This window comes from Betta splendens, chromosome 7 (genome assembly GCF_900634795.4).
Source record: "Betta splendens chromosome 7, fBetSpl5.4, whole genome shotgun sequence".
Lineage (NCBI taxonomy): Eukaryota > Metazoa > Chordata > Actinopteri > Anabantiformes > Osphronemidae > Betta > Betta splendens.
Genome location: NC_040887.2, coordinates 10,885,081 through 10,910,581, shown reverse-complemented (window position 1 = coordinate 10,910,581; position 25,501 = coordinate 10,885,081). Strand labels below are relative to the sequence as shown.

Below are 25,501 nucleotides of genomic sequence, written 5' to 3'. Positions count from 1 at the left end.
ATCCACACAAACACAAACATGCCAACACAGGAAGAGTCTGTGCGTTAGCCAAGGCCCGGGTTGACTTGACACACACACACACACACACACACACACACACACACACACACACACACACACACACACACACACACACACACACACACACACACACACACACACACACACACACACACACACACACACACACACACACACACACACACACACACACACACACACACACACACACACACACACACACGAGTTAAATGTTGCATTGAACGGACTAGTACAATGGAAATTAGTTGTTGAAAAAACATTAATTATTAATTGTACTAGTATAATACTTTTCAAATGATAAGCAATCAATATAAAAAACGAGTCGTGGCCATAAAGACCCTCTGACGTCCTTCCTCCATTTAGTTTTCACCTTCTTCGTCTTCCATTTACTTCAATCAAACGCAGGAAACAAAACACAATTTCCTGTGTGTGCAGACCATGATTTGTTTTTCCAGGAACGAGCTGAAAGACCATGTCCCTAGAACAACTTTTGTTAACTGGACATATTACTAGTAATAATTTCATCCATGTGACAGGTTAGATTTTGCTCAGTGCTGCCTTGTTTTTGTTTCCCCCTCGTCTCTCCCTCCAACTCGACCTTACAGAACAGTTATGTAACGATTCCTGAAATGCACAGACCGACATCACCAGCAACACACACACACACACGGAAACCACTGAGGGGGCAGAAAGGAAGGGAAATAAAAGGAGGGGAAAAAGATGAAAGCGAGGCCATCACTCAGAGAGAGAGAGAGAGCCTCTCGCTCTCTCTGTCTGTCAGAGAGACAGACCGTGACAGACAGAGAGAGACGCTCTCTCTCACATGCACACACTCTTATAGAAAACAAACCCATACACAAATGTAGATTATAGGACGCAGGGCTCTTTTTCCTGATTGGCTCCAAATCCAAGAATTATTCCACACAAAGGCTGGGAAATAGAGTAGAATAAGTTACAGACAGACGGAATACTTGTTTGGCATAAAACATTGTTTTTGTTTAGGTAATAACACAAATCAGACAAAATTTGTTGTGTAATGTGCGAACGCCACTCAGAAGCAGAACATGTGAGTGGGTTGTAGTGGAACGGAGCTGTCTGACGACTCAACATCTGACTGTCAGGTCTGCGTTGGGTAAAGATGAGGACGGTTGCGAGAGCAGCTGGGAGCGGAGGCAAAGCAGGAATTGGATGCAGGTGGACCTCACGCGGTTCAGTTTGCTTTAGCCTGTGATTCGATGAGCTGAATCAAGCTGTTCGGATGCAACGCTGGTGCCAAAATCAATATTTAAACTGCTGACTGATTGTTTCCTCTCACCAGTTCTCCAGTTCGGGCAATAAAAGGCCACTTAAACATAAAAGCATGCTTCTTTACATCTACATATAAGACAGTATGACTTTTACATCACATGATCTATTTATAGGGTGATGATAATCCCAATAGGATAAAAAAAAACTTCATATGTGCCCCTGGAAGGCATCACATCTACAGTAGTTATGTCATTTCACAGTTACAGTGAACTACTTATCCATCCTGTACCTGTGCTACCTATTTATCCTGCACAGCGTCTCACAGGGGCTCAAACTATTAAACTTAATGCAAACACAAGGGGGAGGGAGCTAAATAGACTCGCACACACACACAAGCAGACGCCCATGTTCCCAAACACACACCGTGGGGAGAATCTCAGCACATTACGACCAGACCGTAGGGACGGGTTATACAACATTTACACACGCATAAACTACGTTATATAACCAATCATGTGCTCCGTACTTCGACGAGGAAGCTAAAAAACCTCTGGAGTGATGCTAAACAAACACAATCAGATACTTTTGGTTCTGCACAAACCACACAACAGAAGAACGGCGGCACTGGAGTGGAACGGGCTGCCTGGCGCCAGAATCACACGTTACATAAAGAAATTATCGCCAGAAAAACCCACAGTCAGCATCAGAATAACGTCAGAGACGCGCAAGCGGCCAAGTAGGGTGCCTGCATTTCCTGCAAGCACAGACTCAACCACATCTGAGAAAGGCCTCGCGCTTCGATGCAGACTTTCAAAGCTAATTTACGAGTTCATTTCCCGTTGGCGAATAGTCTAGAAGCAGAAACTCGGCTTCAGCCGCAAATGGTGCTTTGGTGGTGGAGCGTGGTTGAGCAGCTCTTCCCCTGTTTGAATCCAGTGCAGCGTCGTCTTAAGCTGAAAATTAAGAGCTGGACAGACGATTGTTGCTATGCAACATAAATCAAAGTCAAAGACCGAGCTGCGAGGAGGAGATGTAGGTTAGATAAACTGTGGTGAAGTCCGAACGCTGGTGAAGTGACCTCACAAACAGCCAAAACATCATGCAAACAGCAACAGCAAATTAAAAAGTCATTCATTCACGTACATGGGTGAAGAAATCATAGTTTCATGCTAAAATGTCTTCTGAAGTAAAGATTACAGCATATAAATACAATTCTTTATTGTCAGAATGAAGTAAGCAAACTCTTGAACCACTAAAAAAAGTTGTTGCACCGACGTTGGGCTTTAAATGTGTGAACACAGCAACTCAGTCAACACCATCAGGAATGTGTCTCTGGCTCCATACCTGAGTTTGTACAGCGGAGGCCAAGCTGGGACAGACAGCAGATACTGGATGTGGACCTGAGTGCTTGACCTACATACCAGGCTCATTCATTTACCCACAGAAACCTCCCAGCGATGACAAATGCCCAACTTCTAACCCGTTTCTCACGGTGAAAAGCCGCTCTCCGTCCCTAAAACCCCGACGCCGGCAGTAAAACCTAATAGAGTAAACAAGAGGCTGAAGTCGACAGAGCGGCCCCGACCCCTGCCAGATTTCTGCGTAAGCACATTACTGCTGACGCAGATGTTTACTACGCGGCGGCGGAGAATCCCCCGCGTCACCAACGCGCCGAGGACAAAATGTCTGGACGCCGGCAGGAAACAGAGGGACGTGAAATCCACCGTGACGGCGCGCAGAGGCGATTAACTCGACCGCTTCATCCACAAAGCGTCCTCAGACTCTGACGTTAGACGGACATTTCCGGGAAGAAGCATTAATCGACGCTCTGCCCCCGTCCCTCCGTTATTCAACTCGTTTTGTAAAGCGGGGGGATTGTGTAATGGATGAATTTTCAAAGGCCAGCGAGAGGGAGGCGGATGTAGAGTGAGGCTGGCATTCAGAGATCAACCCCATCTATTGTAAATGCTGTAATATCTGTTATGCTGCATTAAAATGATGCCGGCTTTCTCCCGTCAGGCCGACTTAGGAGCTTTTTCGGGACAGACGCACATTCTGCTGCTGCCTAGGTATGTGTTCCAGCACGATCAAGTTGTCGCCCCCGTTGCATAACCGCCTCCTGCTGACGTACGATTATAAAACTCCTAATTACACCTTACAGGAGGAGAGGAGGCTCGAGTCAGTGATTACAAGACGCGATAAGTGACAGCAGCAGTAACAGAGCGACGTGTACGGTAATGTTGATCACCTGGTGAACCAAGAGCACTGCACGTCCTTGTGCACAACCTCCACAAACCCCCGTGTAAATATTTACATTTCTAAACTTCTAAATATGCTCTTACATTATTTTAAATTAAAGAAAAAAAAATGCACTTATTACATTTTTAAACGTTTTTATTAACCCCAAAATAAAGTAAATACTTATTTAATTATTGACTCCTTTAACCTTGGTTGGTGAATAAATGAATAACCTGGAAGTTTTAGTGCAAATAAGGCCAAACATTTCACTTATTCAAGGTGTTAAAAATGTCAGGAGGGGGCGATATGAATATTAAAGTGGATCTGAAGCAGGAAATAATAAGAATGAGGTCAGAAGTTGGGTTAAAAGTCGAGACCAACAAACTGAACGTCTCTTCTCTGCATTTCCACCTCAGCGCGCTGCTGTGCACAGCGGGCGGCCCGGCTTCATCAGCCTCCACACCAGCCGTCGCACTCAGACGGAAAGTTGCTCTCTAGCAGAGACACAGGCCACCGACGCCGAACTAGGGGACGGTTATGTAACTGCTGCCTCTGGCTGTTATACAACCAGTATGTTCACAAGAACCTAACGTCCTGTACACACACACACACACACACACACACACACACACACACACACACACACACACACACACACACACACACACACACACACACACACACACACACACACACACACACACACACACACACACACACACACACACACACACACACACACACACACACACACACACACACACACACACACACACACACGTGTCCAGTGACGAGCAAGGAACACACTGAAGTTTGAAGAAGAGCGCGTGTGCATGTGTGTGTGTGTGTGTGTGTGTGTGTGTGTGTGTGTGTGTTGACAGCATCAGAATTTTCCCTCTCACTTGTCTTCTTTAGATGACTCGACACTGCTCTGTAGTGTAGAGTAACAGAGCAGGGGACAGTCTGCCAGCCTCAACGCCAAACAAACATGAACACACTCAGTTCAGCTAAGGACGGATCAGATGAAAACTCAGACCTGGCACCTACTGCACGTCAGCCACCAGCTTAGCAGTTTTGGTTTGATTCGGCTAATAATAAACATGCAAGTCAAGCCCCAGATTAGATTAAGAAAGTGTGTCTAGAAAACTCCAGATGGTCACGGCGGAGAAATGCATGTGTTGCCAGATGATTAGTCCATAAAAATAAATGTAGAATAAATAGATGGATCATGATAAGAGTAAAAACTGTGACACTGTAGGTGATAATCAGCTGCAACGTATGATGTAAATCATGCTTTAAATGTAATTACAAACATTTTGTTGTAAATCAGGGAAAACTTAATGAAAACGCCCTTCACTTGGTATTTATTAATTAAAAAAAAAACAAACAAAAAAAACCTTTATCCATTGACTCATTCTCTCAGTCAGACGCTCAAACTAAGACGAGATTGAGACCGAAAAACAACACAAAACCTAAAGAAAAAAAAACGTGTGGCCTGCTTCCAAAGATAGACCGAGCAAGTTACATAAGCTGTGTATGAGAAAACAATAAAATATGTTAATATCTGAAGCAACGTTTAACTTAGCAAATAGCACACACACACACACACACACACACACACACACACACACCTCTCTTATATAACACACTGGCCTGAATAAGTTCTTAGGCTGCTTTATTAGAATGAGGCAGGTGAGTTATGAAACCCTCCTGTTGGCTGCGTGAGACAAACCAGAACAAAGTGTGAAGGCAGAGCAAGAAAGGAGGTCGAGAGACAATGTGACAAAGAGAGAGAGAGGCAGAGGGGTGAGGCGAGGTGGAACAGGCTGTTTGTAGGCCAGTGTGTCAGAGCTGCTGAGGAAGAGGAGGAATGGGACGAGACAAGGACACACACACACACACACACACACACACACACACACACACACACACACACACACACACACACACACACACACACACACACACACACACACACATACACACACACACACACAGTGCTGGTCAGACTGCAGCCTGTTACGCAAAGCGCCGCTGGCAGCGTTCAGGACACTGCGCACTTTCAGCCTCAGAGCAACCTCTGACAAATCTCCCCCGCACTGAGGCAAGGCAGCAACACCAGCGTCTCCTGCCCTGAACACATCTGGCTCCACCGCCGCATCAACACGTTAACAGCTTTTCCGCTTCCTGACCTCAAATGGGTGCAAAATAAACCCCCAATATAGTAATAAAATGGTGATGCAGAGGCCGACATGACAATAAATGAACGTTTGAGGCCTAGTTCTCCAATCACGGACAGGCAGAAAACAGCTTATTAGAGTTAGAGTTTATTAACCCGCAGGATTAAAAGGCAGAGACACGAGAAAAAAGCAAGAGGGCAGGGAAGATGAAAGCTGCAGACAGAGATTAACAATAAAGGAAGCAGAAAAAGGACAGAGACTGAGGAACACGGCGTTAGGGAAGTGGGATTCAGAGGCCAGAGGAGCCGGCGTGCCCCGTGCGGAGCCCTTTGAAAAGCAGCCACGTGCTGCCGGCGTCTGTCTGAACAGGAGTCCTGGACAGAACAATTAGTAGAACGGGCTCCTTCCTGTTGTGTCGCAGCACAGCTCCGCTCACTGTCAGCGACAGACTGTGGAAACCGGCGTCGCGCCGCAGCTCGACCCCTGCGATGGGTTTTCACCAGTGGGTAGAATCAAAAAGCGTGGGGATTCTCCATCAATGCCGGAGCATCACCTTATTATTTAATTCAATAATAATAAGTGACTATTATAGTAACCTTTTGGGTTGATAAACCTTTAATACAGTGTGATGCATGCACGTTCTCCGTCCCCGGCCGCCGCCCCTTTACCCCCCTGACCCACTGGTCTCATGAACCTGGTGTTTTCCTGCCTCCACATGCTCACACTCCCAGCGTGGCCCGATCCGCACCGGGCCGGCCAATCGCGCCGCGGCATGGGTTTAGGTAACCGTAGAAACAGCCAATGGGGAGGCCGGGCCCGGCGCGCAGCGTGGGAGAGGCTGCGCGGAGGGACGCGAGGACGCGGCGCTGGCTGGAGAGCGACAGAACGGGACGGGGAGACGGGAGCGCGGGAAAGTGGGTCCGTCTCTATTTCACCTCCACACACATGGACGCACTCAGGACGCTGCTCATCCCTCCTCCCTCCTCCCTCCCCCATCCTGAACTTCCCAGCTCCCTCTCGTCTCATGCCACCTACCTGTGAAGGTCTCGGACTCGTCCAGGAGCAGCATGGCTACGGAGCAAAAAAAAAAAAACCCCACCAGCGGCTCTCCTTCGCCCTCCTCTGATCCTCTGCTTCACAGTCTAAACCGCCTCCTGTGGGAAAGACGCGTCCAGGGCGTGCGTTCCTCCGCCTCGCGGCTGCTCTACTGCCTCAGTGACTGACTAACTCACTGACTACTGACTGACCGCGCTCTCCGCTCCAGTCAATAACACTGTGAATGCGGAGCGGAGGGAGGCAGCAGGGCTGGCAGCTGAAAAACTTACATAAGCCTTCACGCTGGAGCCGGGGCCCCACCGAGGGGGTACTCCTACGGCCCCGTCCCCCCCTTGGAAGGACGGAGCATGTGCGGAAGCAGCTGCCCCCACGCACACGCCGTTTGTGAACACGCCCGCCGATGACAAAAAAGAAGGTTCGGCTTTAAGCTGAACTTCCATTTGTTCAAATGCTTTGGAAAAAAACTGAACATAGAAACACAACCCCCCCAAAAAAAGGAACTGGCTGAACTTCAATCACCTCAAAGCTTTTTTGACGCTTTTAAGGCGAGGAGGAAACGCATGGTGTAGGTTCCACACTGGAGCGTCTGGAGCCCGAGGCCGCAGCAGTAAAGCCCAGAGGAGGAATGTGGAGCGGAACGTCCCTCAAGCACCCATGACACAAGAAACCTACGAAAAGCGTTTCCTGCACCTACAGAATCGATCTCTTTAAACACGAAATGCCTCCATCTTTTCACCTGCAATTGGTTTCGCCGCGTTGCAGTACATAATTAATAGAGGACAAAAGCCTCTAAAGCGTTAGAACCCACATGAAGGATATTTTATAGCGTTACCTACATATGACCTTCACTTATAAACAATAGCTGCAGATAATGTATAACAGAACTTAATAGATCATAGTGGGGTTTGATGTGAGTGCACCACACTAATGGCCATTTACCTTTATCGTACCATCATGCTAATTTGTCCGATTGCTATAATCAATTTGTGTTTTCTCCAGGTTCGCTGAGTCCTGACTAAAGTAGATTCAGCTGGAAACTACTGTTAACTGCAAAAAAAATTGAAATTAAACAAAAACACAGGGTCAGCTGCTCCATTAAAACAGAAAAATGCTTTTAGAACTGAAATTACAGGAATGTCCCTGAAACCCGGAGGAGGAGACTTTTTGGGAACAAGGACTTCCAGCATTGATTTCATAACACGCCTTATGAAACCCCTGAGCTCTGATCTGCCCCGGTCGTAGATTTGGCACTGCCCCATATATAGGTCAGTGTGAGAGATGCCCCCTCTCCTCTGATGTGAGCACACATTCATATGTCCCATGTTCTGCTGCCTGTTGGCCTGAGAAGCTGCCGCTGAGCTGGTCAGTCAAAAAAAAAAAAAAAAAAAAAAAAAAAAAACTTCCTCAACTCACCCATGTCATGTGGCTGAAAGTCTCCTGCTCTGCTACACGTCCAGGAGCTCCATGGCTCCAGCCGCCGTGTGCTGGGCCCCTCCACGCACCGCTAACGCCTCACCGCGGGGGTACGAGCGCGCCGTGTCACCGTCTACCTGTGCGTGAGGCGCTCTGAAGCCTCCGGCGTCACCTCGCAGCTTTACCGGCGCTTCGCGGAGGACGCGGGGCCATTGGGACAATTACAAAACAATGAGTCGCTGAAAGCTGCCCCGGGCCGCCGCGCGTAGGAGCCCCACCCGGCTGCACCGCTTTTCCTGTCTACCCTCCGCCCCCTCGCTGCCTCTCTCTCCCCTCCCCTCCCCTCCCCCAGCTGGCGACGTAGGGCTGGCTGTGACGTCAGCAGGCCACGCCCCCACCCAGCACAGAGGCTGCCTTAGGTAACAGGGGCAAGGGGGTTCAAGCCGGAAGAGATGGGCAAAAAGCAGGGTGAAAAGACGGCGAGAGAGGAGAGAAGGAACACAGGACGTCACAGGGAGAGGGCGTGAACGCCACCGGGTGCTAAATATGACTTTATGAGAAGAAAACCAAAGAATGAGTAGGCAGAGAAGAGAAAACCTGCATCTAAAATCTGTGACCAGGCAGATATTAGAGCTTTAAACACAAGATCTACAGTCTATAAGTCTACAGTGTCTCAGCTCCCAGCAGCACATGCTATGTTTATTATATATATGAATTATTTTATTTATATTTGGGATTTGTTCAAATGCTGTAGCAGATCAGTACAGACCTAATCTATAAAAACACTAACTAATCTAGATCCAGGTTGTAGTAGAAGCTGTAACTGCCGTACGTGTTATAAAAAGTTACTTTCCCACACATTTATATTTAAGTTTTATGTAAAATATAAAACATAATTCCATTTTTTAAAACATCCTGATCACAAATGATGCAATACTCAATCAATTAGGGCCTTTTACCGGTTGTGTCCATAGGGAATGAGGCAATCGATACAGACAAAGGAGGAAGCGTTACAGCTGGGAAATGAGCTGGAGAGAAGGATTAAAAGGGGGAAATGGAGGGTGGAGATACTTTCTGCTCGCTGCAGAAGTCAGTGCAGTTGGAAAAGTCTTCCTTGGCTTCGCGGGACGGTATAGCACTCCATAAACACCAGTAAACACATCATTAACACTAGAAACGCTACCAACAGTATAATGGAGGACAGGAAGCAGAATTAAAAGGTGAACTGTGACGTTCTCACGCACTAAAAAAAAAAAAGGAATCGCTGCAATTAGAGGAAACATGGAAAAAAGGTAAAAAAATAAATAAATAAAAGAGAATTCTCAAGCATAAATTATAAATACAATTTTAAAAGACAAAAAGGTGAAACAAGGGAAAACCCTGCGAACCCTTCAACCCCTTTAAACCCACAGTGGTGGGGTGGGATTATCCTTCACAGATGACTTTACTCACAGGCAGCCCGCTGTCACATGTCCACACACCGAGGGGGGGAGGGGCCGAGAATAACGAGGTGGAGGGCGGACGCGGCAGGAGGGGGCGGCGGCGTGCGGCAGGCGACCGACTGCCTGGCAACACATGAGCACGCTCACGCACGCACGCACACACAGTCACCTTTGACACACTACCACAGTTCTGGCTTCCAGACACGCCTCCTGTGGGGAAGCTCACATTTCACTGTTTATGTAACCTGGATCGACCAATGGGAGGGAGAGAGAGGGAGAGAGGAAGACATCCTGGACCAAAAAAAACGCCACAAATCCTGTGTAATATGATGACAACAGGCAGCTAATTTACTGATTGGAACACACACACGCAGTGTTGATCTACTGCTGTTACTTTTCTTTCGTATTGTTGCTACTCCATTACTGTGCATCATCCTTTGTCGCGTCCTGTCCAGCTTCTATCTAGAGGACATGTTGCTGGGGTGATTGGACGCATAAAGCCTGTGATTAGAATCTGGTACAAACTGCTGACTAAGAGTGAGCTGGCATGAACTGGTGTTGCAATGACAGCCTAACCGGGCTGTTGACTGAACACCGTGTACCCGGCCGTGACGTCACTCCCTGCTCCGACTTCCACCTGCGGAGGTATATGGAAAAAAAACACTGGAATGTGCCGCCGGGACGACGGCAGGACTCTCACAATCAGTCAGACGATCGATTTGAACAAGAAATAAAAGCTAGATCACCGGGGAAAGCGTGTTAGGATGATCAGTTAAAGGAGACAGGTGAAGAATGCTATGCTGCAGGAGAAACAGGAAGACTGGCTCCCATTGGTGAATCAGTAAAGGCTGTAGAGGAAGCTGAGGGATCAACAGCTTAACAACAAAAGTCCAGAGATGCATTTGCCGCTTAGAGGACGCGCGGGTTCACGATTAAATTTGACTTTGGTTTGACTTCTGGTCCACGCTGCCCTAAAATAGCCCGAGGTTCAAAGTCTGTCTGTCTCCAAGGACCACGCGAGTTCGTGAAAACCAGCAGAACTCCCTCCACATGGACTGTGTACACCTGCAGAAGCCACAGCAGTGCAAGAGTGTAGCAGAGGGACGCAGGCTGGGTTCAAAGTGTTTCCAATGTTTACGGACCCTCATTCATGTCAGCAGTAGTGCAAATAATAATAATAATAATAACAATAATAATAATAATAATAATAATAATAGTAGGTTTTTTTCCTCCAAAAACATATTAGTATTAACTCAAGTAAAATTCGCTTTTACATCCCAACACTCCCGCAGCCTTTAAGAGACACCGCTAGTCAGACATATGAGGGACCCAACACATTTATGATCTTCTGGATCTTGTATAAAACAATGATACAATCTCACAAAAGAATAACTGAAATGTGCAAACGTGCATAGAACACGAGAAGAAACGCAGAACTTTACTTTGAGAAGAGCACTTTCGGGAGGAACGTTGTGACCCAATTACACCGCGAGGGGCGAGTACTGTGTTCAGATTCCAACAGCTCTGAGGTCTGCAGCTCCAGGTTGGCACAGTTACGCCAACTCATCATGAGTTTGTCTCCGAGAGGCAGAGTTCGTTACCGTTACCTGATCTGTAACACACACACACACACACACACACACACACACACACACACACACACACACACACACACACACACACACACACACACACACACACACACACACACACACACACACACACACACACACACACACACACACACACACACACACACACACACACACACACACACACACACACACACACACACACACACACACACACACACACACACACACACACACACACAGCCCTGGCAGCCTGCTGCATCAGTATGTAGAGCAGCTGGTGTTACTGTATCACCCACCCACACTTCACTCTGTGCAGCCCTTAATCAGGTCATACACACACAATGTTACGAAATGTGTTTTGACTGTTTTTTTTTCGGTTCTTCTGCTGAACATAACACAAGACAGAGACTTCAGAGAGTTTGAGATTTTCACACATTCGCTCGTTTTCGCTTTTTCAATCTGGAACATTAACTTAAAAGTAAAAATGTCAAACTTCTCCTATTTTGATCCTGGACGTATTTTAATGTGGTTTACTGTGAATCCGACCAAGGTCCGTCTCTGCCACGCCGTGCCCTTCACAGCGTCAGTATGCGACGCCCGAGGCTGAGTCATGCAGTGCTGATGTCCATATGAAAGTACATTACTAGATGTAATTCTGGAGTCAGATACAATAAAGCAAGCGAGTGTCTCAACTTTCAACTGACCAATCAGCACAGTGTCTAAGCAGCTTGACATCACGCGGCCCTTCTAGCTTTTAGGTTTTAACCATCCCAGGCTGCCATCCATCCATCTCCATCCGCTCATCCAGGGCCGAGTCGTGGGGGGAGCAGTCTGAGCAGAGAGCTCCAGACTTCCCTCTCCCCGGACACTTCCTCCAGCTCTTCTGGTGGGACCCCAAGGCGCCCCCCCCCCCCCCAGGCCAGCAGAGACACAGTCCCTCCGGCGTGTCCTGGGTCTTCTACCGGTGGGGGACGCCTCCCTCCCACCTCCTCAGGGAGGGGCCAGGAAACGGATGCCTCCGCATGCTCCTGTTGACGTGGAGGAGCAGCGACCAAGAGAAAGCATTTACTTTCCAGCTCCGGCTTCCCAGAGAACCTGGCTGCTCAGTCGGCAGCTACCGTCAGGTGCCGAGCAGGTATGATGCACTGAATTCATTCATTCAGTCAATTTCAAAGAGCAACTGTGAGACGTTTCACCGCTCCAATTCTGACCAAGGTTGGCGCTGATTAAACCACCAGCTGTAACAATGCCTTTAGTGTTCCTCCTGCCTGCATCTGCCTGCACACCTACACACAGGCAGGGGAGCCGCAGGCTAATTAACAGGCCGTTGATGTCACGCTCCCCAGAGCCACTGTGTGGTTATGTGCACACATCTGATGAAGGGCGTGACTAAACCTCACGACAGACTTGTCCGAGCTGCCTGCGACATGCAGCACACACACACACACACCTTTGTCCTCACATCAATGTGTTTACGGCCTAAAACGGATCCAGACAAACACAAACATGCCAACACTCCAGGAAGAGTCTGTGCGTTAGCCAAGGCCTGACTTGACACGCGCACACACACGACCCAGAAGAGGCAGCGCAGCAGCTGCTGAGGAGGGCGGTTTCATTTTAGGACGCTGGTCCCACCTTCCCAAGTCCATTACTCAATGTCACTTTTTGACTAATGGCCTTGCATCTTTTACACACACAGACACACACACACACAATTTTCTGGGTCATTTTGCATCTTCTCTTCAATGGAACTGCAGTAGATTATGTACAAGGCCTCATCCTCTAGTAAACAGGCTCTCTGATGACATCAGTAACTCAGAACAGGGGAGGGCTGTAAGAAAATCTTACATTTATTATTTATTTCCACTCTCTAAGCAACTCTTCAATAAAACTTTTAGGGACCAAACCTAGAACCAGTTAATTCCTTAACTTATTTTTTTTAATCCCTTCTGTTCTGACTGAACCGACATCTTCAGCTCATGTGGCAGATGTTTCAGCAGGTTCAGCAGGTTCTCAGGTCTGCTCGGACCTGAGCAGCTCCACCGTGGCGCTGGCTCAGAGCTCGAGGCTGCTCGTGCTGAAAGGTCGCCTCTGTCTCGGGTTGCGAACACTCTGGAGCAGGTTTTCTTCAAATATTCCACCAAAACCAGTTTACCATGAAGGCCCGACACTGGGAGTGGGCCTTACTGATCCCCCAGCATTAGGTAATGACGCCTCCCCCAGCAACAAACGCTCTTAAAACACTCTAGCAAACTTATTAACAATATAACTTATTAAATTACTGTGAACATTGAAATAAACTATTAACGGTTAAGGTACATTTCAGCAATGAGGACATTCCTCATTGCTGAAATGCAGCTTTTTGGCCTTATTGCTTTTATTAGCTTGAAACTTTCTGCTCCGAGCAGTTTTGTACACCGCCTAGCTGTTCCTCTAATAATAAATATCATGCATGTGCAGTGTTTGTATGTCATTTTGCCAATGCACCTGGGGCTGTTTTACAAACATCGCAGTCAAGGTTTCTTTGATTAAATTAAACCATTCATTAACAGTGTGCCACAAAAGCTTTAATAGGCGAGTGACGTAAATACTTAAAAATCTCACCCTGCCTGTCCTGCTGTATGAAGTTCATTATAGAAGAGGTCCATCTCTAATGGACCTTTCAGCCCAGTCAAGTGCTCATTTCCATTGCATCATCCTGTTTCTGCAACTTTCTACTCTAAATGATGGAAAAACCCGGGAGCAGAAGAAAAGCAGTAAAATTAAATGCAGTTCGCAGCACTGCCATAAAAACAAGCTTAATCACAAATAGAAAATTCTTGGCTAATGACTTTTCTTGTGTTCTAACTATCCAGTTGCAGGAGTCACAGGTTTCCTGCATGAATTGAGTCGTAGGTGACTGAATTTTTACTAACGTTACAGGTACAGGTGCTGTTACTTGAAACTGCTACCACACGAGTGAAGAGACACTGTTGCTAAGCGCATACGTGTCATATATGTATGTATATATGTATGTAGGAGGTTGAACGTGTCAACGGTTACCATGACAACCTTAAATCTCCTCAGAGGAAATTGCAGCGCTGACAGGCAAACTAATTATTAAACTTGCTATAATCAACCTGACCTTCTGTGGTTAAAAAAAGCTTCACTTCCTGTGCATCAGAGAACAGCGTTAGGCACCGGAGTCTTCAGGACGACAAATGCAACATCTGTTTCAGCTGCATATGAAACAGATGTAGCCATGTCATAAATCAGCAAAACTGCGCCTCTGTAAAAATGTAAATGCACATTTATAGACATTTTTCCCCTCTGAACGGTATGAATCATGCACCGTCCTGTGGATGGAATTTATGTATGAAAAAATAATCTAAAGACTAAAAGTCAAGATAAAAAATTAAAGAAATAAAGACATTTTAAAATTGCGGGAAGATAATTAATACATTGAACAGTTGAACAGGGTGGAAAGTGAGGAGGAGGAAAGAATACACAGAAACAGAGAAACTAAAGGAGGATGTCACAAGTCCAAGGGGGGCGGTGTCCTGGAGACAGTTACCATAGAAACCATAGGACAGACGCAGGAGACAGCGGGGGGGTGATTACGTTGCCAGTGCAAAATAGACTTGTAAACTGAAAATGAGAAAAATGGAAATGTCGCTTCTTCCGCCAAACAGTGAGTCCACCTCCAAAACTTGTTTCGAAAAAACTTATTCCCTTAAAATTCTAAGTGACTCAAAACACACAAAATCCACACCTAAGCATATAAATAAATAAAAAAAACGAAGAAAGAAAGTTCAGCCCAAGGCCCTTTTAAGTCACTCAGAGGAATGAGCCAAGGAGAAATACTGCACTTTTTAAATTCTTTTAACACAACCACATTTATTGACATTGAGCAAAAATGAACATGCAACCAGTGAAAATGTACTGCATCATGTCTTAGTTTTGTCAATTGCCAAATTACTTATGTGAACATTTCCTCCTTATTGATGCATTCCAACTTTGGACAGGGCTGGGACTGAAGACTGGCTGAGAGCCACCAAACAGGACGAGCAGCACTTAAAGGCTGTTTTCACCAACTGTTTGAGATTTTTAGTGCCTGACAGACTGGAGGAGCACACACTTCATGACTATGGACAGCAGACTGAACAATGACAATGTGCGAAATTTAATTCCATGTGGTCTTGTACCAAAACAAGCCCAAACAGCAATATGCAGTGTACCACTTAATACGAACTGCACCACACGGACGCTCGACTTCGAACCTCCACGAGGTGAAATCTGTGCTGAAGAGAAGGCGAGAGGTTTGATCCTGGAGGTGGACCACATGTCCTTGTGGCGCACAGGGGGAACTTTTCTACAGCTTCTCAGGCCCAGTGCAGCATAAAATGACAAAAGACACGCCTTGAGCCAGTTTAAATATAATAAAAGACAAAAGATATGCAGCCTAGGAGGACGAGGAAAGCGACTGTGCGTGTTTTTGTGCACACTGGGTGGGCGGGTGTTGTGCTTTTATAACGTGCTTGTGTAACCTCCAACCGTGGCAGATTGACAACCCAAAAAAAAAAAAAAAAAAGTCCGGGACAGGGTGAAATCAGACGTTAGTAATTCTACACTTCCCTCATTTACACAGGGTGCTACTGAGCCCCCAACCTTAAATTTGGCCTACCGGTAATACTAGCCTCAGACCTAAAAACAAGCCTTAACCTTCAGTGTAGATCCAAAAATTACACAATTACACACGAGGGGTAGAACTGTAAAACCAGTACAGTAAACACAAGGAGGAAGGAGCTTTAAACTACTTAGTTGGTTTCTCATTTTTGTGAAAGATTTAATTAAGGAAATATAAAATGTCTGAGACGCACTGAAGCATTAGGGAAAGACTGCCATGTTACTTAATTTATGAAAGATGACAAGTTAATAAAGTTCTCTGTGCTTGCGTTGCCCAGTTCTGTCCATGTGTCCTCTCTAATTTTAAAAACTGTAAATACATAAAACCCCAAGCTTCTCCCCCCGTAATGAGGTCCAAAGACTGACGCCATATAAGTTACCCAACCCAAGTTTAAATCCTACCTCCTACACACACACACACACACACACACACACACACACACACACACACACACACACACACACACACACACACACACACACACACACACACACACACACACACACACACACACACACACACACACACACACACACACACAGCTCAGCATCTAATGGGACTAATAGATGATTCACAGCGTTATGTAACAAATACTGGCAACAGAAGAAATGAGCAGGAGGAGGAGGAGACGGGAAAGTTTAGAGGAGTTTGTTTCCTGAGGGAGGACACGAGGTCAAGCGCTGCCGAGGAGAGCGGGTCTAGGCACACATGCGCGGCCGCTGGTGCGACGCGTAAGGATAAATATAAATAAAAAAACAAGCCGACGCGCTAGAACCGCCGCTCCCAAGGCCATTTCATACGTCTATACACAGACATCCCCAGCGGATCCTCCTCAGCAGACGTCAACACGCGTTTCCCTACCCATAAGCCTTTATGTTTTATGATGTCGTCTAAGAAAACGCAGATGCGGCCGAAATCTAAGTGCAGTGCGGCTTGAAGTGGCCATAACTTACCAGGTACCCTCTCCTCATCCTCGTCATCACCATCATTGTCTTCGCCTTCATCGCTGATGTGGCAAACCTCATCCTCCCGTGCCCTCCTGGCTGGCAGCTCCTCTTCTTCATCAGACATCGTGAGCGTGCAGGCTGCTGCTACCTGAGCATGGCCACAACGCACGCACCTGCAGCGACAGGAATCGATATTATTAGCAAAACCTCACCGGTATTTACATCCAACGTCAAAAGCGGTGACGGCGTTTAAGGTGCAGCGTCTACAACAAATCTCAGTGTTTTCACTTGTTGTTGTTTCTTTCCTGAAAGAAAATGCACCAGTTCACGTCACTGCAAGGCAGAACATCAGCATTTAAAATGAGGACGTTCTCAGAGATCACGACCTGCACCCGAAACTGAGCTGCAGAGACGACGGACAGCGGCGCGCGCACGATGACGGAGACGAAGAGCTCCCAGGAGATGCTTTTAAAGCTTCACCCCTCAGCAGGAGGAAAGCTGGGCTCACTCACGGCTCGTCTCCACAAAACAGAAGCGCGGACTCGCCCGCAGCTCCCGTATTAGCGCGAGTTCTGCTCCTCTTTGTTTTGGCTCACAACAACCAGAACCACGGTTTAATTTAAAACAGAGATGACAAATGCAAAAGCATGAACGTGTTCATCCGCGCCAGAAATGTTATAGCTCATATGAATTGACCCGGGTCTGAGTGATGGCGTTCCCTTGGCCTTCACCTGCCACCATAAACAAGAGTTATGACCTCAGCAGCCTCGCAGGCTGAGAGCGAGGCTTTTAAGTGATACACACTCCCACTCAGATGAGCCCAGACCTACAGTAGTAGTGCAGCGGCAGTGTTTACTCTTCATGGGCTGCCAGCTCACCTTGCATAACATTACACCGCTGATTACACAACAAGTACCTCCAGCCAAACTGACCTATTGGTGGGACAGGGTGCTTCTACAAGCCTCCTAAGCTTCAAGCTACTAATACAGGGTATAGATTTATTGCTGTGTACGAATAAACCTCACACTCGTAAAACATCTGGCGAATCATCGCCGGCTCGTGCCTCATTGCATCTCCAACTCCAGCCACGTTCAGGGGAATAAGACAAAAGACGGTTGTTTCCTACAACGGAAGTAACCGTTAGCGTAACGTCCAGCACTTGTTTCTGCTTTGCTGCTAAAGACTGCTGCTCTGCGTTGCACTGGACGCTGCAGGTGTTCACGTTGTGTCCACGCTGTAAAGAGCCAAACGTCCGCCGTGTGTGAGTGGCGGGAGATTATGACGTTCTTCATCATTTAGCATGAACGTTACTACCATAATTATGCAGTGAACAATGGACCAAATCTAAGTGTAGCTTTAATCCATATACACAGAAATAATTGTCCATGTCCTCTGGACAAGAATTGTAACAAAAGAAGAAACTGTTTGTGTTTGACCTCATTACATAAGCTCACAGCAGGCCAAGGGAGCTGATTCAGCCAATATCACATTGTCCAGTACAACACTAGCTTGGATATAGTGAATATGGAAACAGGGCAGATGCATCTAAGTGTGTGTATGTGTGTGTGTGGGTCTGAGGGGGATCTGGGGGGAGAAGAGGGGGTCTAGTCTGTTTGGTGTTCTAAAAACTCCCCCATGACCAGAAAGAGCTGGTGAGTGTGTGTGTGTGTGTGTGTGTGTGGGAGGGGCTTAACCTACATATATTTAGGGCAAGCCTGAACCAGTGTGAGATCACTAAACACATGTGGATCCTCTTGAATCAGCTTTTCAATCTAACCTTTACCCACACACAGACTTCCTCTTGTGCTCGTGATTTGATCTTTAAATTGAACCGGACCCCAAAATGGAATTCTATCTGTAAACTGTAAAACCGCACCAGTGGCTCCAGTGAACGCATTATCTTTTACAGAATAAGGAATTCACAGTAATTGGACGAGTCTTTAAATAGCACATGTCTGTGATCAGGCGTCTTGGCTACATCTGCAGCAAAACCAAGAAGAAACGCGGTAAACTGGGTTAGTTTGAATCAATTGACAGATCTGAAGGGAGGCAGAGGCTCCAGGTGAACGCCAGGTAATCAGGGTGTTTGTCATTTACAAACTCTGGAAACCGAATATGTGGAATGTAAAACATCCATTAACGGCAAACTCAGACTTTAACACTGTTCACTGTAATTTAAAGACTTAATGCAAAACTTTGTTTTTTTAACAGGATGAAAATGGGCTCCACACTCTCTCTCCCCCATCACAGCCTCAATTAGCGATGCATCTAAATAACATATAATGCACAGAACACTGAAGACTCTCCACCTCACGCATGCACCCACAGACACTATGCAATTACCTCTCGAAAGCCCCAGAGACGGTAAAGGAGGCGGCAGTGAGAAGACTGCTGCTTGCATAAGCTGCCTTACATAAGATCTGGCTAATAATGCGACTGTTCAGCTCCTCGACCAAACGGACGTCAAAAGGCAAGGACACGGCAGACACACGCTTTCTTATTCAACTCCACTCCTCACACAAAGCAACTCCTCATCTCAGCGTCAGCCTCCATCTGATTCTAACCTTCAAGGGTTTGTGAAGCCAGGAAACTACCACATTGTATCTATCTGTTTTTTTTAAATGTCCTCAACGTCATTAGGATTTCAAAATAAGAATGGTTCTCATTTAAACAGACGTAACGCACTTGAATGACGGACACATTGGTGAATACGTCAGCAGCGCTTGTGCCAGGGCCTCAACCCTGCAGGAGCTCAGGGCGGATTTAAACGACACAAAGACAGAGTGGGACGAGAGGGAAATTAGAGTGAAGCACAAGGAAGCTTCCTTAAAAACCTCATTTGGCAGCGTTTGGGGCTCAGGCTGCGAGGTCTGACTCGATCACCTAAAGAAAGGGAAAATGTTCTCAGGTTAGATAAGCTGTTGACACCTCGCCTTCAAGCCGCATTGTTGTATGCAAAGGATTATTACTGCAGAAAATAAAAGGAAAACAAACTAATCTGCAGGAAGTGACACCACGTCTCCTGACGCTCAGGTGATGTCAATGGACTGCGTTCAGCCCAAATGCAGGTCAGTCGCTAAAATAACAAAACCACCAGCGCTTCAGTTTGCAGCTCTGCAAAATGGACATTGTGTAACAATTCCCTTTCATATTGGGCTGGCTTACACACATCCCCTCGCTTGTGTAACAGTTACACAATGGTGAAGCCTGGTGGTGGGGGGCAAACGGTGAAGTCAGGTTGGTTTGGATAAGGGCAACACACACACACACACACACACACACACACACACACACACACACACACACACACACACACACACACACACACACACACACACACACACACACACACACACACACACACACACACCTGATTCAGTGTGTTGTGTTACTCTTTAATACTGTTGTCACTTTTTATTACAGCAAATGCCTGAAGTAGTAGTTTTTTTTAAATATCTAAAGGTAAGTCCTTTCGGAGGGGATTCAGGGGTCGCCACAACATTAATCTTGGTTGACTGTGACTGACTGACTTAGGATAAAAAATTTTGACTTTCAGATTTCCAATATTTTCCTTTAGTTATTAAAAAAAGAAATCTAAGATGTGTTGCATGTGTCTGCTGCATAATTATGACTTTAATAACTCAGATGTGTCTGAGTTACAATGTAAAAACAATATTTTAACACAACACAGGGATTCCACAATACCCTTGTCGAACACATGCTGTTATTTAATAAAAAAGGACAAACGCTGCGAACGAGGACATCTGAGAACAGCGTGAACACACACACACACACACACACACACACACACACACACACACACACACACACACACACACACACACACACACACACACACACACACACACACACACACACACACACACACACACACACACACACCTAACAGCGACTCTACAGCTATTCAGTTAAGCAAAGATGCAAATGATGTGTGAAGCGTACGAGGACGTACAGCGGTAGCGCCGCTAATCCTAAATCGAAGCGACGCGGCCCAGTCCAGACCCCTAAATGTGTCAAACCAATCGATTCCACACGTTGCAGCTCTTCAAGCGTGAGGATTCGCTGCTCCGCTTCGTCACTTACTGAGGAATCCTGTTGGGTTCTGCACTCGTGGACACGATGTGAAATCGTCGCCCCCGGGTTTTAGAGGACACCGTGACACTAAAGTGTTTTATGTGAGGCTAAAGCTTCAACATTAACCCTCCTTCCAAGTGTAAAATCACTTGTGCTGCCAGTACTACACAGCACATGCTTAAAATAACTTAAGGTGATGCAGACTTTTTTATTATTCTCAGCACTGAAGGCCCAGAGACAGACAGAAAACACACCCTCGCTCCTCTGATCCCACTAAAAATCTGACAAATCCACACAAGCCTGCGCTCATCAATAAAACCCATGTCTCCAGAGGACTATTTAGCAGCACACGCATTCTGGGAGAGACAATATTAAATGAAAGGTTTTAAATTATTTCCAGCAGGATGAGACTCTGAATGGAATGTCACGTGAGGAATTTTCCATTTATGGTGAACTGTCACAGCCGTAGACCCGCGTTTTTTACCTACTTACTCAAAACATAAGGTTAACGCTTTGCTTTTAATTACTCCAACTGACTACATAGGATATTAAACCATACCCATAAAGGAAAAATTACAAATATGTGAAGTTTTAAAAACAGGTTGACATCATGGTGACTAATGGTTAGAATGCATCAAAATCGAAATTTGTCCAAATATATATTTACACCACATATCGTGTTCGCTTCTAGCTGTACCTTGCTGATCTGGGGTCAGACCCTAGAAAAGCCGTAAGGGTCTAAATGTCAGGCTATTAACTATAAAACCGTCCTGCTCCACGTTACCTGGGACCAAAATGGCCCCCTCTGCGAACGAGCCGCTGACACAGTCTCGCTAAATCAAAGCTGTTTTGTTAGTGTTTCTTAAAATACTTGCTAGCCGCGTTAGCTACACAATGCTCCAGCTTCCCCAGTTGCATTGTGGGTAATGTAGGTGTTTTAACGAGGGTCCTTCTGACCCCTTTCATTTATACTAGTGTGTTTTCAGGTTAAACCCAGACCAGGCTTCGGTCCCGTCGGCTCCACTGTGACCCCCCATCGGGCATGTAAGTCTCATTTCAATGACTTTAACCATAAATGCGTTAAAGCGGCCACTTAACCCACCAATTACACCAACGCACCTGCCGGAGCTCTGGGTCCGGTACGTGGATCACTCCAGCACACGTTAGTTACGGGCCACTTCAGATCTCCAACGGGGGTCTGGGGTCCACACTGAGGCCCAGTCTGCTCCTTAACCCCTGAACTCCTGTGCTGCAGCCTCCGGGGTGCGTTTACCTCAGACTCGTCCTCCTGCACCAGCACTTTACCAAAGGATTCTGGCGGCTGAACCCAACTTTAACGGGTTCTCCCGCAAAGTGCACATAACAGTGCTATTGCAAATGTAAATGAGCACACGTGTCATTTACGTCTAGATTTACATAAGTCTTTACATAAGCCACTTCCTTGTTAGTTTACCCTGACTGTTAGATAACGCCGCTGCACGTCGGGCTGTTAAACCCGCAGATGTGTCAACTCTCCGCGGCCCAGCTGGTTCCGTCGCAGCCGCGGTCACGACTCGCTCCCAGGACTTGCTCAAAGACGCAAACGATGGCTGAGGCGGCGCGCTGCTCGTTTCATAACACGGAAGGAGGCTGCGACGGCGACGCGGCGCCGCACAAGTGCAGCACGCGCCTCTATTGTCTGGAGCCTAATTGAAGCCCCGCACCCTCGCGCCAAGACGCGCACCGACGCTTGGAGCGGACAACCCCCCCCCCCAACGTCAGAACCCAGCATGTGTGACTCTCACCTTCCGCGTTTGTTAGTGCGTAGAGTCGCTCCAAGTCAAACGCGTTGCGCCTATTTCTGAAGTGGGCTCGGGCGCTTTCACCCATTCATCAGTTTCTTGCTACACGAGGAGGGTCGGTCCTGCTGGTCCCCGCACGCGCGCCGCACAGAGAAGACATTACGAAAGTGCCGGAAGTGGCCAAGCATCCAAAGTGTTGTGTTGTTACCAGAAGAAGAAACTGCGCGACAGCTCAAGTGGACGCGGAAAGTTCACACGACGTGCGAATTATGATATATATTCATACATATGTTTATTCTTTGCCATTTGTCAGGTTTGTATTGCAGCGGAAACGGTGAATACAACAGTATCGAAACTGTTTTCATATCGTTTTAATTAATGGCTTTTTATGGACATTTATTTTAAATAAAATTGTTTTAAATTGCTTATATTAATTAATGAACTTTAAAAAGGTCGAGGTCTGAACATTTGAGAACACAAACACTATCATGGCCATTTACAGTAAGGAACAAATCTAGTTCTATGGTCGTTAATATACACGTTGTTTCCCATTGCAGTATTTCAATTGTTTACTTCTGGGAAGTATTTGTACCTTTACTTCAGTATTTCTGCCACCTCTGCAAACTACTTCACCAAGCTGCTCACTGATGAAACATCACAACAAAATAACAACACTGTAAAGAAATACTCGAAATATAACTAAATAGTTTGCCTGCAGCTTGAATAAAGGGCAATAAAAAACAAACTCGAGTTTAAGTGATTCCATGTGTTCGGATTGATTTAAATTTTATACAAATTACAATTCTGGCTTTGCAATTACGTAAAGCAGAAAGCAGATTTGTAATGAAAGTGACCAGTTGCAGCCTGTATGTCGCTCACATAGCGCCCTCTTTCGGCCACTGGTGCACAGAGCTTTGCATAACACTGGATTATGCAACGTAGTGGATGGCACTGACATTGCAATGGTTGCATGTTCTATATTGTACATTTAAAACATGTCACACGTTCACTGAGCAGTAACACAAACGTAAGCAGGGAACGGACTAGATGGAGGAGAGCCATTATTATTCAGGCTGCTGCTTCAAGAAGCTGGCAGGACGTCAGGGAGGATTCTGTCTTGCTCATGTCAGTTCACACTGACAGCGCTGCTTCTTTGACAAATCGAAAGGCCAAACATCCTCCCGTTAGCCATGAACGCTAATTTGCTTCTCGTCTAGTGTTAAACCTCGTCTTCTGTCGTTTCAGTCTCCTCTTGACGTTTCCGGCAGCCCCTGTGTTTCTCAGACCAGGAGTTTGTGTCTGTTTGTGCCGCCAGGAGCTGAGCAGCAGGAAATCGAATAAATGTCAGTCTAGATGAATTAATGGAGTGTGTGTGTGTGTGTGTGTGTGTGTGTGTGTGTGTGTGTGTGTGTGTGTGTGTGTGTGTGTGTGTGTGTGTGTGTGTGTGTGTGTGTTTGTGTGATTAATGGTAGATACCAGCGGAGCTACAGGAGCGACAGATTTAGAAATTAGAAGACACTCGTGGGCTCGTCTATCTTGTTTTTCCTTGCGTTAACTCATCCTGTTGAGACTTCCTCTATTAAATCAGTGTTCTTTCTCCATCTACACAACCTTTAGGCCTTGACTTAATCTACCTACACAACAAAAGCAGACAAAAACACAAAACTAAGTAAAAGAGCAGCATATTCTGTGTCTTCCTGTGGTCTTAAATACTCAGTAGCCATAGAAACACAAAAAACAATAAAACAGCAGCAACAAGAGATATTTCCAAGAGGCACATACAGTGGAGGTTGACCTTTCACTCTGTGTTGACCTCACACGGACGCTAGATGGCGCCACTCCTCATTTAATACTGCACTGTCTTAGGCAGATTTCAAGTATGGGGCGATTTTACGCTGGTGTGCTCCCGTTTGCTCAGATAGATTTTTCTCGTTTGTTTGGCTATAGCTTTACAGAATGCGTGGTTCAATTTTACGCAATGGAATTGACAAGAAATTACAATGGAGTACCCTCCCTTTCGTCTGTGGGTCAAGGGTCGGGTCACAAAGAGGTTCTGCGTTCTCCTCCTTTACATTTTTCCCAGCAGTCAATGCATAAAGAACACAGCTGTAAATAAAGAGATCAATATTAAGAGCACTAAATCCCCCAAGGGTTACGTTATGCTGCATGTTAGTGTCTATGATCAATAAATTGCCTCAGTGTTGACAGCGTTGGGAAAGAATTAACCACCTCCATAGTAATGATGTCTGCATTGACTGCGCAGCTGCTTGAATTCTGGTTCATTGTGTCCGCTGGCAGATGTTTGTCTTCATAGTTGCTTCTCTATAATAACGAATCAGTTGCAAGAAAAGTTGAACTTGAATATTTCTGCGCCGTTGGTTTCTTGCATTGTTGTTGGTCCTCTTGCTCGTGTCCTGTGTGTGTTTGCCTTGTGTGTGCCTGTGTGTATTGCAGCAAAGAGGAAATCACGTGTCAGCTCGGCTGCTCTCTTATCAGCGCTGCCATATGCTGCTCCATGTAGAAACAGAGTCTCGGTGAGAGGCCTTATGTTAAACCTAGTACAATAGATTCTCAATAATAAACAGTATTTTAACTTCAGGCTTACATTCAGCAAAATATGCATATATGAAATTGACATTTATTCCAAATAATCTGCTATATTGAATATCTTCAGTGTCTGCAGGCAACATATCTCCAACAATATTTGGATGGACATCTGGGCAGTTTGGAGCCAGGGCAACAACCATTTCGGCTTTGTAACAGCACATTATCCTAACAGAGGCCCCAACCATCAGGGA

General features: G+C 46.3%; 1 protein-coding gene across 3 annotated transcripts in view; it reads right to left on the bottom strand.

Annotated features, from left to right (window-relative positions):
* Positions 1–22,884, bottom strand: part of LOC114858486 (helicase ARIP4-like) — a 35,668-nt gene extending 12,784 nt beyond the window's left edge. The window contains exons 1-2 of one of the 3 annotated variants that reach the window (XM_029155792.3): positions 22,707–22,884; positions 16,834–17,000 (exon numbers count right to left, since the gene is read on the bottom strand). In XM_029155792.3, the coding sequence (XP_029011625.1) occupies positions 16,834–16,951 (118 nt within the window). In that variant the 5' untranslated portion in view covers positions 16,952–17,000; positions 22,707–22,884. Of the gene's footprint in view, positions 1–6,743; positions 7,015–8,177; positions 8,472–16,833; positions 17,001–22,706 lie in introns of those variants that run through there. The other 2 variants (XM_029155794.3, XM_029155793.3) reach the window with 2 other exon arrangements.
* Between the last annotated feature and the right edge of the window lie 2,617 nt (positions 22,885–25,501).